Below are 12,240 nucleotides of genomic sequence, written 5' to 3'. Positions count from 1 at the left end.
CAGAGTTACCTATACCCAAAATGAGTTTATGCTAAGCATTCTTTCAACTCATTTTAAGTGCTCATGGGTGTAAACAATGAAGATACACTTTTCCCCTCATCAGATGTAATGATTTCTACAATAGCACTGGCTTCAAGGGAGACACAGTCCTCTGAGACTGGATTTTCTCGAAAATCTCCGTATTTGAAGCTTACTCGAATGTCTGAACACCTTAGTAGAAGTCTTGGACAGCCTGGAGAGATTTGCAGAGTGCAAGGGCCATAAGAGGAGGAGGAGGGCCCTCCTCACCCAGCGAGCACCACCTCTGCTCCTAGGCTGTGTGTGGCAACCTGAATGCTGCAGGATCACAACAGCATCCAATGATAATGAACATTTGCCCTAAAGAAAGATAAAATGAGATCAAATCTAATCGATACCAGCAGCCTCAGCAATGGCAATTTGTGTGGGGGTGGTGACATCATCAGGGCTGATCCACATGCCAGGAGGGTAGAGGCAGCCAGAGAAGCTGAGGCTCCAGCAGAGCGGGGCACACAGGGCGATGTCCTTGCTCTGCCTGTGTGAACCCAGACCCCAGCCTGGGGCAGGGGGGCGATGCTGTGGGTGGTGTTTCAGGTCTGCCCAGCAGGGCAGCTCCCCCGCAGCTCCTTCCCCCAACACATCCTTTGTCGTGTGAAGACAGTGACCAAGCTGCCTCATGTCCTGACCCCTCTCACTGTCCCTTTGCTCCCACAGAATCTGTACCAGAACAGGTTTCTAGGCCTGGCCGCCATGGCCTCTCCATCCAGAAACTCGCAGAGCCGCCGCCGGTGCAAGGAGCCGCTGCGCTACAGCTACCACCCCGACCAGTTCCCCAGCGTGGACCTCGGGGGCGGCCCCCACGGCGTCACTATTCCCCGCTCCACCAGCGACACTGACCTCGTCACCTCGGACAGCCGCTCCACACTCATGGTCAGCAGCTCCTACTACTCCATCGGGCACTCGCAGGACCTGGTTATCCACTGGGACATAAAGGAGGAAGTGGACGCTGGAGACTGGATTGGCATGTACCTCATCGGTGAGTGGACTGTCACGGGCAGCCCTTACGGACCTGGCAAAATGGTCTCAGGAATATGGCTTGGGCATTCAGTGATTCAATTCATAATTCACTTTCACATGTGCTTTAATATTTTCATAGACTCTATAATACAATTAAAATGCACGATCAACTGTATTACACACCAGACTCTAACACGCTAAAGGCCACCATGCCCTGCAGAGCAGACAATAAGGCCAGGCAATGGCAGGGTGATTGTGGTTAAACCCAGATGTTGGCACCATTTGCAACTATGGAAGCTCTTCCTAAGAATAATTGATATCAAATGCCTGTTTTTTAATCTAAGTGTTTAGAAGACCGGGGTAACACTATACATTCAGCCACTGCCATACACATCTACACGGAGGTAATTTCACTTGTGTTTCTGACATAATTTTCACCAGTTCTTTCAATATTCTTACTGCTTTGTATTCAAAAGATATCCTGGGATTACACCTCCAGTCGTGATGCTAGAGAAAGCTGACTTGCTTTAGGTAGAGCTTTTTAAAAGTTTTTTGGATGTTCCAAAGTCGAAAGCTTCTTAGAAGAGTTTTTCTGTGCCAACAAACCAGATTATGCAAAAAATCGGATGCTGAAGTATAAAAGCTTTTTGTAAAGGTTTTACTATTCTCATTGATTGGTTCTAAAAATAAACCATACAAATTTGACATTGCGGGGCGGCGCCTGGCGCCTGTAGCTCAGTCGGTAAGGCACCGGCCCCATATACCGAGGGTGGCAGGTTCAAACCTGGCCCCAGCTGAACTGCAACCAAAAAATAGCTGGGCATTGTGGCGGGCGCCTGTAGTCCCAGCTACTCGGGAGACTGAGACAAGAGAATCGCTTAAGCCCGGGAGTTGGAGGTTGCTGTGAGCTGTGTGATGCCATGGCACTCTATTGAGGGCCATAAAGTGAAACTCTGTCTCTACAAAAAAAAAAAAAAAAATTTGACATTGTAAAAATAAACGTAAAAGAAAAATATATTTCACCTATTTTATATAAAAGAATCAGGTGTGGTGGAAATTGATGTGAAAGCCCAGGTGTAGTTGTTGGGGAACCTCAGGAGTCAACAGAGTCAGCATCAGGTCCAGCCGAGGCAGGGCCTTCCACCCTCAGCCTGTGTGTAGTGGGCCATTTGTCCATTTAGACGCACAACACCATCGAGATTGAATGTCACAGGAAGTGAGGGATTGTCACGAGTAGTTTACAACCTGTACTGTTTTTTCTCAGGGAAATATTTTTGGGTCTCTTGAAGGTTTGGCCATCAGGTTGATAGTGTATTTACAATACATACATTATTATAGAGATGAATAATTTTTGAAATTTTTACAAAATTTGGGTGAGTCATGACTAGCTGAGTTGGATTTCCAAATAGTTAAAAATTTAATTTGTTTAAAAAGAATGAGTCGTTGAATGACAGTAGATATCACTGATTTAGGGCAGAGAGTGCAAAATAGCCACCAAGCATATTTTGTTTGATGAATTATCAACACTTAACCAGGCAGACAGTTCGTGTGGAAGTCACCTTTCCGGCAGCTTGCACAAAAGCGCCCACCTGGACAGACTGAGTCTATGGTGCCAGGAGGTTCTCGTCATCTGCTGCCCTGTAGCCTGGCCTGTGACCTACAGTGGTGCCGCAGCCCCCCTCCCACCCGCTGGCAGCAACTGAGGAAGGTGGGCTGCTGGCTGCAGGGGTGCCTTCCTGCGGCCAGGGAGGGGCGGTGTCATCCCTCCACTTAGGGACCAAACGGAAGAGAAGGAGTCTGGGGAGAAGGTAATGAGCTCAGCGTGGAACCTACTCAGCAGGGGACACCAGGGACCTGGATCACAGTGAACAAGTGGCTGGGCCTGAAGCTCAACCAGAGATCTGGGGTAGGGTCTTAGACTTGGGGCAATTGGCACCCTGGAAGTGCAGGTCACCCGTGTGTCGTGTGCAGAGAGACAGCAGGAAGCCACTGTCAGAGAGTGGAGCAGAGGAGGAGCTCACACAGAAGGTGGGGGAGGTGGGGAAGAGGCAGGGCAGCTAGGAGACCCCACTGGAAAGGACCAGGGGGGTGGAAGAAGGACGGGGCGGTCAGCCGCGTGGAGTATCCCGAAACTCTGTGAATGAGTAAGATCTGGTGTTAACGTGACATTTTGACTGAGACAAAAGTAACCACAACTCATCATCTTAGAATCGTAATTTGACAGTTTGTTATTCCCGTCGTAGTTACACATATATAACTGTGAAGTTATTTAGTGCAAAATGCCAACACTCACCATAAATAGCACAGCATTTCAAAAATAATTTCCAAATCCAAAACTGTCTGTGAATCTTAAAAGTTCGTAATGTGTAAGTCCTTAGTAACTTACCTTTCAGATCTGCAGTGCCTTACCAAACATTAAACCACAGATTTAGGCCTAGAAATTTAGAGGCAGTGATTTCAACTGATCTGTGGTTTCTCAAATGAGGACTTGTCAATGTAACAGCTCCGGCAGCCCCACGGCTGCACCCCCTGCTGCAGTACTTACACGGACCACAGGAACATCTCAGCATCCTGGGCTAGCATCAGGTGTGGGTCACTCCACAGCCGTGGGCCAGCAGGATGTCCCGGGGAGGCCAGGTTTGTGATGCCTTAGCATCAAGTGACCTCTGGAGTTCTCCAGCCAAACGTGACTTTTCTTCTGCCATGAGAGGGTGAAGACATCTGAATGTGGAGGGTGGTGTGTGGCCCTAGTCAATGGCACTGTCACCATGTCACCAATGCTGTCCTTACCCAGACCCACAGGGACCCAGCCATTGTAATAATGAGCATTGCCATTATTACAAAGTGAGGACACAGGTGGTTGTCCTCACATACAGAGTGGCTCGTGATGCCCTGGAGGAGAGCGACCAATGATCCCTTCTCCTGGGCACCAGAACGGGGAAGAAAATTGGTTTGGGTGGCAGGTAGACCTGGTTTAGAATCTTACTTGGCCACTGGCCCAGTTTGTGTCCTTAGCCAGGTATTGTCATCTTGAGTTTCAAGTTCTTGAACTCCAAAACGGAGAAGAAATGTAACTTCTGTCTCAGGATCGGTGAGGGGAAATGATGAGGTAATGAGCATTTACTGCCTGGTGATACATCACTTCTTGGTTTATCTTGTCAAGAAGCTCTATTCCTGGGCGGCGCCTGTGGCTCAAGGAGTAGGGCGCCGGTCCCATATGCCGGAGGTGGCGGGTTCAAACCCAGCCCTGGCCAAAAAAAAAAAGGAAGCTCTATTCCCTAGACACATCGTGGCAAGTAACCCTAATTCCCAGGCTTCACCCAGCCTAGCCTGGCCCGCAGACGTGTGCTCAGATGTTTCGGTTGCACATGGTGGACAAAGGCTTGTGACCAAACCAACAGGAAAGTGGTTTTCACATGTGAGGAAGTGGGCAAATGTTTGTCAGTTGGCCAAAAATAAGTACATAGAGATGGATTTATTAGAAATCAGTTTTTACAGTAAATAGTTTTGTAATTAATTGATTCAGTGACACCTACTTGACTTTGACAAATAACATCTAATTGTTTATTAATCTTATCCTATGGTTAAAGATTCAGCAATGCCCATGCCTTGCTCCGACTAAGGGAGCAGCATTGTATAATTGGGTCAGGATACATAATCTGATGAATACAGTTGATACTTCCAATCATTAAAATGCTAAATTAGTGAGGAAGCATCCATGTGTACATAAATATTTTTCACCTCTTCGTTTCTCATTCCATTATTTTAAAAATATATCTGATATCTTTTTTTTTATTTTTTTTATTTATTTTTTTTTTTTTGTAGAGACAGAGTCTCACTGTACCGCCCTCGGGTAGAGTGCCGTGGCGTCACATGGATCACAGCAACCTCTAACTCTTGGGCTTACGCGATTCTCTTGCCTCAGCTTCCCGAGCAGCTGGGACTACAGGCGCGTGCCACAATGCCCGGCTATTTTTCTGTTGCAGTTTGGCGAGGCTGGGTTTGAACCCGCCACCCTCGGCATATGGGGCCGGCGCCCTACTCATTGAGCCACAGGCGCCGCCCTATATCTGATATCTTTAAATCTTTTTGTGGATTATCAGTTTTTAAAAAGAGCCATTCTTTTGACTCTCTTAGAAGCAGCCACTATTAAAATTGTTTAAATATAAAACAAATATGCAAATAAAAGCACCAAAATATAGTTGAATCAGTAAAGTGGGCATCATATGCCCCTCAGTGACAAACTAGCTTTCTTATTCATTTATCATTTTAACGAGTCATATTCATGATTACACTGTGCTATGTCGCATTATCCAAATACTATGCCAGAATTTACCCCAGACATTGATGCATTTAAAATTCAGTGTCTCAAGAGATGATAACTCAGAGAAAATTTAAAATTAAAAATTCTCTGAAATCCCATCTTTGAAGTACTGTCATAGACAGGTACCTGGGGACATATTTTCTCTTCCATACCTTCTGGATTATAGCACTTGTGCCAGGACGAGGCTATAGATTATGGTCTATATCAAATTGATTCTTTGGAATTTTTTAATATCACCTGTACCACCTCAGTTGTGTGTGTGCGTGTTTGTGTGCGTGTGTGTGTGTATAGAACCACATTAGCAGACACTTACACATACCAAAACTCTGCCTTCACTTTGCACAGGTCCACAGCAAATGAGATAACGGTAACAGCATCAAACCCACAAGTGAGGGCACAGTTCTGACATGAACACATTTTAGTTAATACAGCACTGCACGAAGATTGCCTTCCTCCCTACCTTAGTCTGTGTGTGTGTATGTGTATGTGTGTAATTTCTATAAGCATATGCTTATAGAAAATTCAACCTTATTTATTATATTATTTACACGTTATTATATATTCTGATTTTTGTCCTTTTTTCTTCCATTTTTTGAATGGAGTGTGTTAAAAATCTCTAGCAAAAAAAAATATTTTTTCATGCTATGACAAGGTAGCTTGAAAAAAATTAATCTATATTGACCTTCACTTTTGTAAATTGTGTACTTGTAGATGCTAATGCCGTTTCTTAGGTGCGTAGATGTTTGTGATGTTTATATCTTTTTCCTGCGTGGCTTATTACAGATTATAATCACAGATAGGTCTACGGTCCTTATGGTACTCTTGGCCTCAAATTCTGTTTTTTTTTTTTAACTATTAGGGTTGCCAGTATCTGTTTTCTTCTGCTATATACTTGCTTGATCTATCATTCTTTTTCCTTCATTTTCAATCTTTCTCTGTCTTTTTTTAAGTGTCTGTCTTTGCATGTGCCTTTTTTTCTATTGTAGAAGTCTCTGACTTTTAATTGGTTGGGAAAGCATATTTACATTTGTTGTATTTACTGTTATATTAGGACTTATTTTTGCTGCCTTTCTTTATATTCTTTATTTAATGTGTTTTCTTTTTTTTCAAAGTATAATTATCAGTTTTTTTTATTTTTTTTTACTATTAACATTTTATTAATTAAGAATAATGTATAAAACATAAAAAATAGGTTGCCTAAAAATGCTAGATTATTTTTTTCTTTTTTTTTTTTTATTAAACATAGCTGTGTACATTGATATGATCATGGGGCATCATTCACTAGCTTCACAATGTGTTTTCTTTTGTTTTTCTCTTCTCCCTTCCACTGGATAGATCTGTTCATTTAAAAGTTATGTAATTTATTATTACTCTTTTCCTGTATATTTTATATCTTTGTTCTTGGTATCTTTGGGGGAGATTTCACCAGAACTCACACTATGTAGTAGGATAAGAGCAGGGATAGGTAAAAGCATGACTATTATAGCCAGATGACTAGCACCCATGGACTGAATCCTATGGAGAAAGAGCCATATAACTACAAGGTAAGGATGGAAAACTCTGCCTACACTGCCCCACTCTTAGAAACTCTCAGTATATTAAATATTTGAGAAGCTTCGAGTAGAGCACCCCACTTTATTTTGTTTAACCCGGAATTACCTACACTTTCTCGAGCAAGAAACACTTTCTTTCCCATTATTTGTTCCAGTTTTGAAAACCACACACCGGACATTATGGAAAATTATAAACTAAATACAGAACTCAACTCCTGCCCTTAAAAATATTTAATATTCAGAGTCTTAAAATTTAACATTTTAAGGCCAAGGCTAAAATTGTCTTTCTGGCTAGATACCTGCACACAGGAACTCCCAGAACTACTCCCACCAACTCCTGAAGAATTAAAGATTTTCCCTAGGTCATGCACCCTATTTCAATCTAAAAGAGCTGATGGCTGCATTTCTTAGTTAAGGAGCAAATAGAATTTTGTGTCCAAAAAAACAATCTGAAGGAAAAGCCACAGAGGAGGAGAACATGGCAATGAATTTAAGGAGCTCTTCTGCGATTTTGTCCGTGGAATCCCTTCCTAGTACAGGAGAACAAAGCTTTAGATCATTGACTTAGTGGTTTCCAAAGTCAATGTCCCATATGCCTGTCCTACTATTCAGTAAAGTCATAGTCCAGCCACAGCAGGAGCATCCTTGGAGATTTTTCTGAGATTTGGCTGTCGGAAGGAATGAGTTCCTCTGAGAAATGGAAGCCACGTTTTTCTCTGATGGGTTTGGAAAACGCGAATAGTGGATTGACTCTCCTTTTTATCAATGATGGGCTCCCTTTTTCCATTCTGCTCTTAATGGCAATCGCATTTTTATTGTCTACTGTTCTATTTCAGACGATGGTGTGGAAAGCACAGCTACCGTTTTTATTTTAAAGACAAACTGAGAGAAAATATATTTCTTGTTTCTCCAGTTTGTTTGTTTCTGCAAGTTTCATTAGGACTTTCTGATTAAAAGTTTAATAGTCGGCAAAAATATTTTTGCTATGATAAACTGTGGAACAGGAGGTAGAAATCTATACCCCAGAAGAAATACAGATCATTCAGCAAATGGAGTCTTTTTTTGAGGAACTTCATACATCTCTGCATGTTCTGTACAAAATGTATAATGACAAAATGTTAAATAGTACTGATAGAAGCTAAAGCTTCGGGTTATTATTAATGGTTTTGCACATTATCATAGGGCTTTGCAATAGGGGCCCTATTTTTAGCCTAGATTCTAAACAGAGATAGCTGCTTATTACGTATCTGATAACTACCTGTATGTCAGTCATTACAAACGTTTTGAGATACACAAAAATCGAGACATTTAAAATCTGTGCAGATGGAAACTAATGATTAAGCCCTCCTGGCAACACCAATAAGCCGAGCAAGCTGGAACTTGCACGTGCAAATCTGGGAGGACGCTGCCGACTGGGTTTCTTGGAAGTGAACGAATGGATCATGACAGTCTGTGTCAAAACTTTCGTAGTGACCCAGGTATTAGGTCTTGCAATCCTCACCACAAAACTTTAAGGTCGGTACTAATATTATCCCCATTGGGTTAAATAAACTGCCTAACTGAAGATCACATGGTAATGGTAGAGTAACAGGGGACCGTGAGTATCGCTCCCCTGGGAAGACTTCCGCCCTCATAAAGAAAGCTGACGACAGAGCCTCCAGGGGGAGAGCCCAGGAGCAGCCATCTCCCGTTGTGGTGGAGAGCTGGTCTCTGCCCGCTGCATCCAGGCCTGCGTCCTGTCTTCAAGAGTGCCTTCTCCTAGTGAAGTCTGCTCTACTAAAAATGACCCTCCCCAGATCCCTGTGCAACCATGTATTAGATGCCGATTCGGTCCCTTCATTAGATGTACCTGTGCTGGACTGGCAGGGTGGAAGTGTGGGATCCCCTGCTCTTTGACCTGTGACTGCTAGAAGCTTAACCTTGAAATACCAAGCTTTTCTCCAGGAGAGCCCTAGTGCCCACTCTCTAGCTCCCTGGGCATCAGCGGGGTGATGGTGGCAATAACCTTCTCCACTTGTCCCTGGCTGGTTGCTATCTTTGTGGGTGGAGGGGCAGCTGCTCCAGCCTGGGCAGCAGCCTCCTGCTCCCCAGCTTGCAGCTCCTATACTGAGTTCTGGTGCTCAGAAGGCCCCATCCTGGCCTTTTTGAGTGAGACACAGGCAGCAGCCTTGTTGGAGATCAGTTAGGCAGTGTTATCCTAGGGGATGGTTCCAGAGACCCAGGCTAGAGTCCATCTCTCCAAGGCTGAAGTCCCTTCCAGTGTGAAATATGTAGACAGATTCTGTTTTTCTGCCTCTGACCTGCCCATACACTTGGTTTCCTCAGCAAAGACTAGCCCTTCTGACAGTTGGTGACAAGCGCCTTTAGGGAAGGGGTTGCCCTCCCAGCACAGATGATCCAGGCAAGAATATAGACTGTCCTATTTTCTCGTGTGATATTTGTTACCCAGTGTTATTACTAATGTGAGGGAAGGGATACTTCTCAGAATCAATTGCCAATCCCTTAAAATGTGTTGTGTTTAAATGTGCACAGCAAAATTTGTTTTTCTCGTTAAAATGTGTGTCATTTTGTTACCTTCATGAGCCCTTTCTGATTCTTCCTACCCACCTCCAAGTTATTATAAGCCCCCACTTTGCAGACGAGGAGCCTAAGGCTGTAGAGATAACAGTGCTGGTAAATGGTACAAAAGGCCTCAAGAGCCAGGTCCCTTGGCTTTCCCTTCATGTTTAACCCATTATTATACTTTCTATATTCTAGTGAAACTACCTGTTTTCTTGAACAAATGTCCATATATATCAGAAACTCTCTGAGACCATAGACTGTGTCTTATATACCAGTGTACCCCCAGGGCTTAGCATAATGCCTGGAATGGATCAAAGGACCCACAAGGCCTTCTCTAGTGCATGAATGAACATCCTCCTTCCAGATATTATTGCCTGTGAATACCCAACCGTGACCATTAAAGTGAGTATTGCAGTGATCAGAGTGGATAAATTCAGGTAAATAACATCCCCCGAAGAATTGCTATAATGAGGCAAATTTCTACCTGTGTGTGAGGCTTGTTATATCTGTGCTGAAGACCCAGGGAGCTAGGAAAATATTATGCCTTTTTTCAGAAATGAGGCAATTACTGTAAAAGACATATTGTGCAATCATCTTAGTAACCCAAACAGGGCCGTGAACGCACACTGTGAATATAAAGACAGGCAAATTTTGCCAGCAAGTGATTTTCCAAAGGATACAAACAGTTCTTGCCACTAATGAAGCAGTCAGCTTTGCCCAGTCCTCTCTGCCAGGGGCAGGCAAAAATGTGCAGGCCACATAGCCAGTTGCAGGTTCATTTACCAGTTAACTCCTGGAATCCTCCACGTGTTACTGGACGAAGACTGTCCGGTCACCTGTCACTGTCTAGCCAACACGCAGAGATGGAGTTTAGGTCCAAACACGTTTTATTTTCAGAAAACCAGTGATTTTGGAGAACAGGCAGAGTAATATCTCAATTCTGTTCTGCCTCAGTTACAATTCTAATAATTTTCATAATGGGAATACGAAGGGAAAAAATTAGAAAATTTGAATTTTATCTAACAGAAAACAACATCAAAGTCTTTGCTCTAACGACGGAAAATATTTAAACATCATAAAGGTCATTTTCACTTTAACAAAATATCTAAGAGAATCGTCATGTTATCAAACATCATATTACCAAAGTAACTTTTACTTTGCTAATATCACAATACCTATTGTCTGTGCATGACTATTTCCTCAAAGTCTCCTAAGGCAAACATAACCACAATCATAGTGAAACCATAACTAGATAATCAAGGTGGCAAAATAATGCACCTTGACGAGAATAACATACATTTTGCTGTCCACATTTGAACGCAACACATTTTAAGGGATTGGCAGTTGGTCCCGAGAAGTACCCCCTTCCCTCACACTAAATAACATTGGATAACAAATATCACACAAGGAAGCAGGAGAGTCTATATTCTTGCCTGGATCATCAAGCAGCTTATATCTTCTCAGACTCCATCTTGCAGACGGTTTTCTGACTTTACACGTAAGGTAGAAGTTACTATAGTCCCCACTTTGCAGATGAGGAGCCTGAGGCTGTAGAGGTAACGCGACTGGTAAATGGCATGAAAGTCCTCAAGGTCCAGGTCCGTTGGCTTTAAGCTCAGTCGCATTTGCACACCATCCCCGCCCATTCGCTCAGTCTGGCCAGATGCACCATGGAGCAAAAAGGACCACCATGGCCTGGGTCCCTCACGGCAGAGCCGGGGCTTGGGGCCAGTTCTCGGGAGCTTTGCTTCAGCTTGTCCCTCCAGCCCCTCATTGGATTTGGACTCTCAAAACATGGTTGTCCCCACAGCTTCAGATCCACCTTGCTCAGACTACTTCCTGGTGAAGTGGAAACTACAAGAGCCCCATAGAAGATCAAGGTAAAATTCACATCCCTATCTCAGTCGGCACTGAAAGTGTGGGGTCTGGAGCCAGGAGGTGACAGTCAGCTCGGTCTCCTTGGGTCTGTCCTCCTAAGAATGCTACATTCCTCTCTAGGCACTAGCCTCAGAGGACATCAGTGGGTTGCTATGTGATGAGCCGAGAAACGGCAGGTGGTGAGACCACTGATCACCCACCAGCTCTGCCCAGACCCCCCCGCAGCTGCTCCCCCAACTTGGGCTTTGGACTGGTGTCGGGTGCTCACCCTGCCTTCCAAACACCCACCCTTGTTCTCCACCACATGCCTCTTCCCATCCCCTGGGGGTCCTGTGCCCTTACAGGACTCCTTCCTTGTCACTCTCTGTCACAACACTAATCTTTTCCTTTATACCTCCTATCACTAGTTACAGTAATGCATTTCTTTACTTAGTGTTCAAAGTCTATCTTCTCAATTGTTTGTGAGCACCTTTAACTTGGAAGAGACCATGTTGGTGTTACCCAACACCGTGGCCTGGTGCCCTCCTCACTGTGGCCTGGTGCCTGGCAAATGGTTGGATTTCAAGTGTGGAAGGAATAAATGAATGTATGAGTGTGTGGGGAGGGATGGAGAGGCTCCTGGGTGAGTCCCGCGAGCAGGATGGTTATGATGCTGGGGCAGGAGAGGAGATGGTGAGGGTGGTGTCTATGAGAAGTGGACACCAAATGGAAAGCACAACTGGACAGTTCCTTTATGTCTCATCATCAGTCCCCAGTAGGGATCAGCTCATAGAAGCTTTAGGAGGAAGATATTTGCACTGAGATTCCACACATGTAAGAGCTATTTAAGAGTAAAATGAACTACCATCTCAGTAATCATTTCTCTGTTTCTGGGGGTGCTCAAGAAAT

General features: G+C 44.0%; 1 protein-coding gene across 6 annotated transcripts in view; it reads left to right on the top strand.

Moving 5' to 3' along the window:
* HECW1 (HECT, C2 and WW domain containing E3 ubiquitin protein ligase 1) overlaps window positions 1–12,240 on the top strand; it is a 458,920-nt gene that overhangs the window by 187,891 nt on the left and 258,789 nt on the right. For all 6 annotated transcript variants that reach the window (XM_053608465.1, XM_053608463.1, XM_053608468.1 and 3 more), the window contains one exon: window positions 733–1,054. In XM_053608465.1, the coding sequence (XP_053464440.1) occupies window positions 733–1,054 (322 nt within the window). The remainder of the gene's footprint in view (window positions 1–732; window positions 1,055–12,240) is intronic.

This window comes from Nycticebus coucang, chromosome 11, assembly GCF_027406575.1.
Source record: "Nycticebus coucang isolate mNycCou1 chromosome 11, mNycCou1.pri, whole genome shotgun sequence".
NCBI lineage: Eukaryota > Metazoa > Chordata > Mammalia > Primates > Lorisidae > Nycticebus > Nycticebus coucang.
The sequence above is the reverse complement of the archived record's forward strand: the minus strand, read 5'-3'. Positions and strand labels throughout refer to the sequence as shown.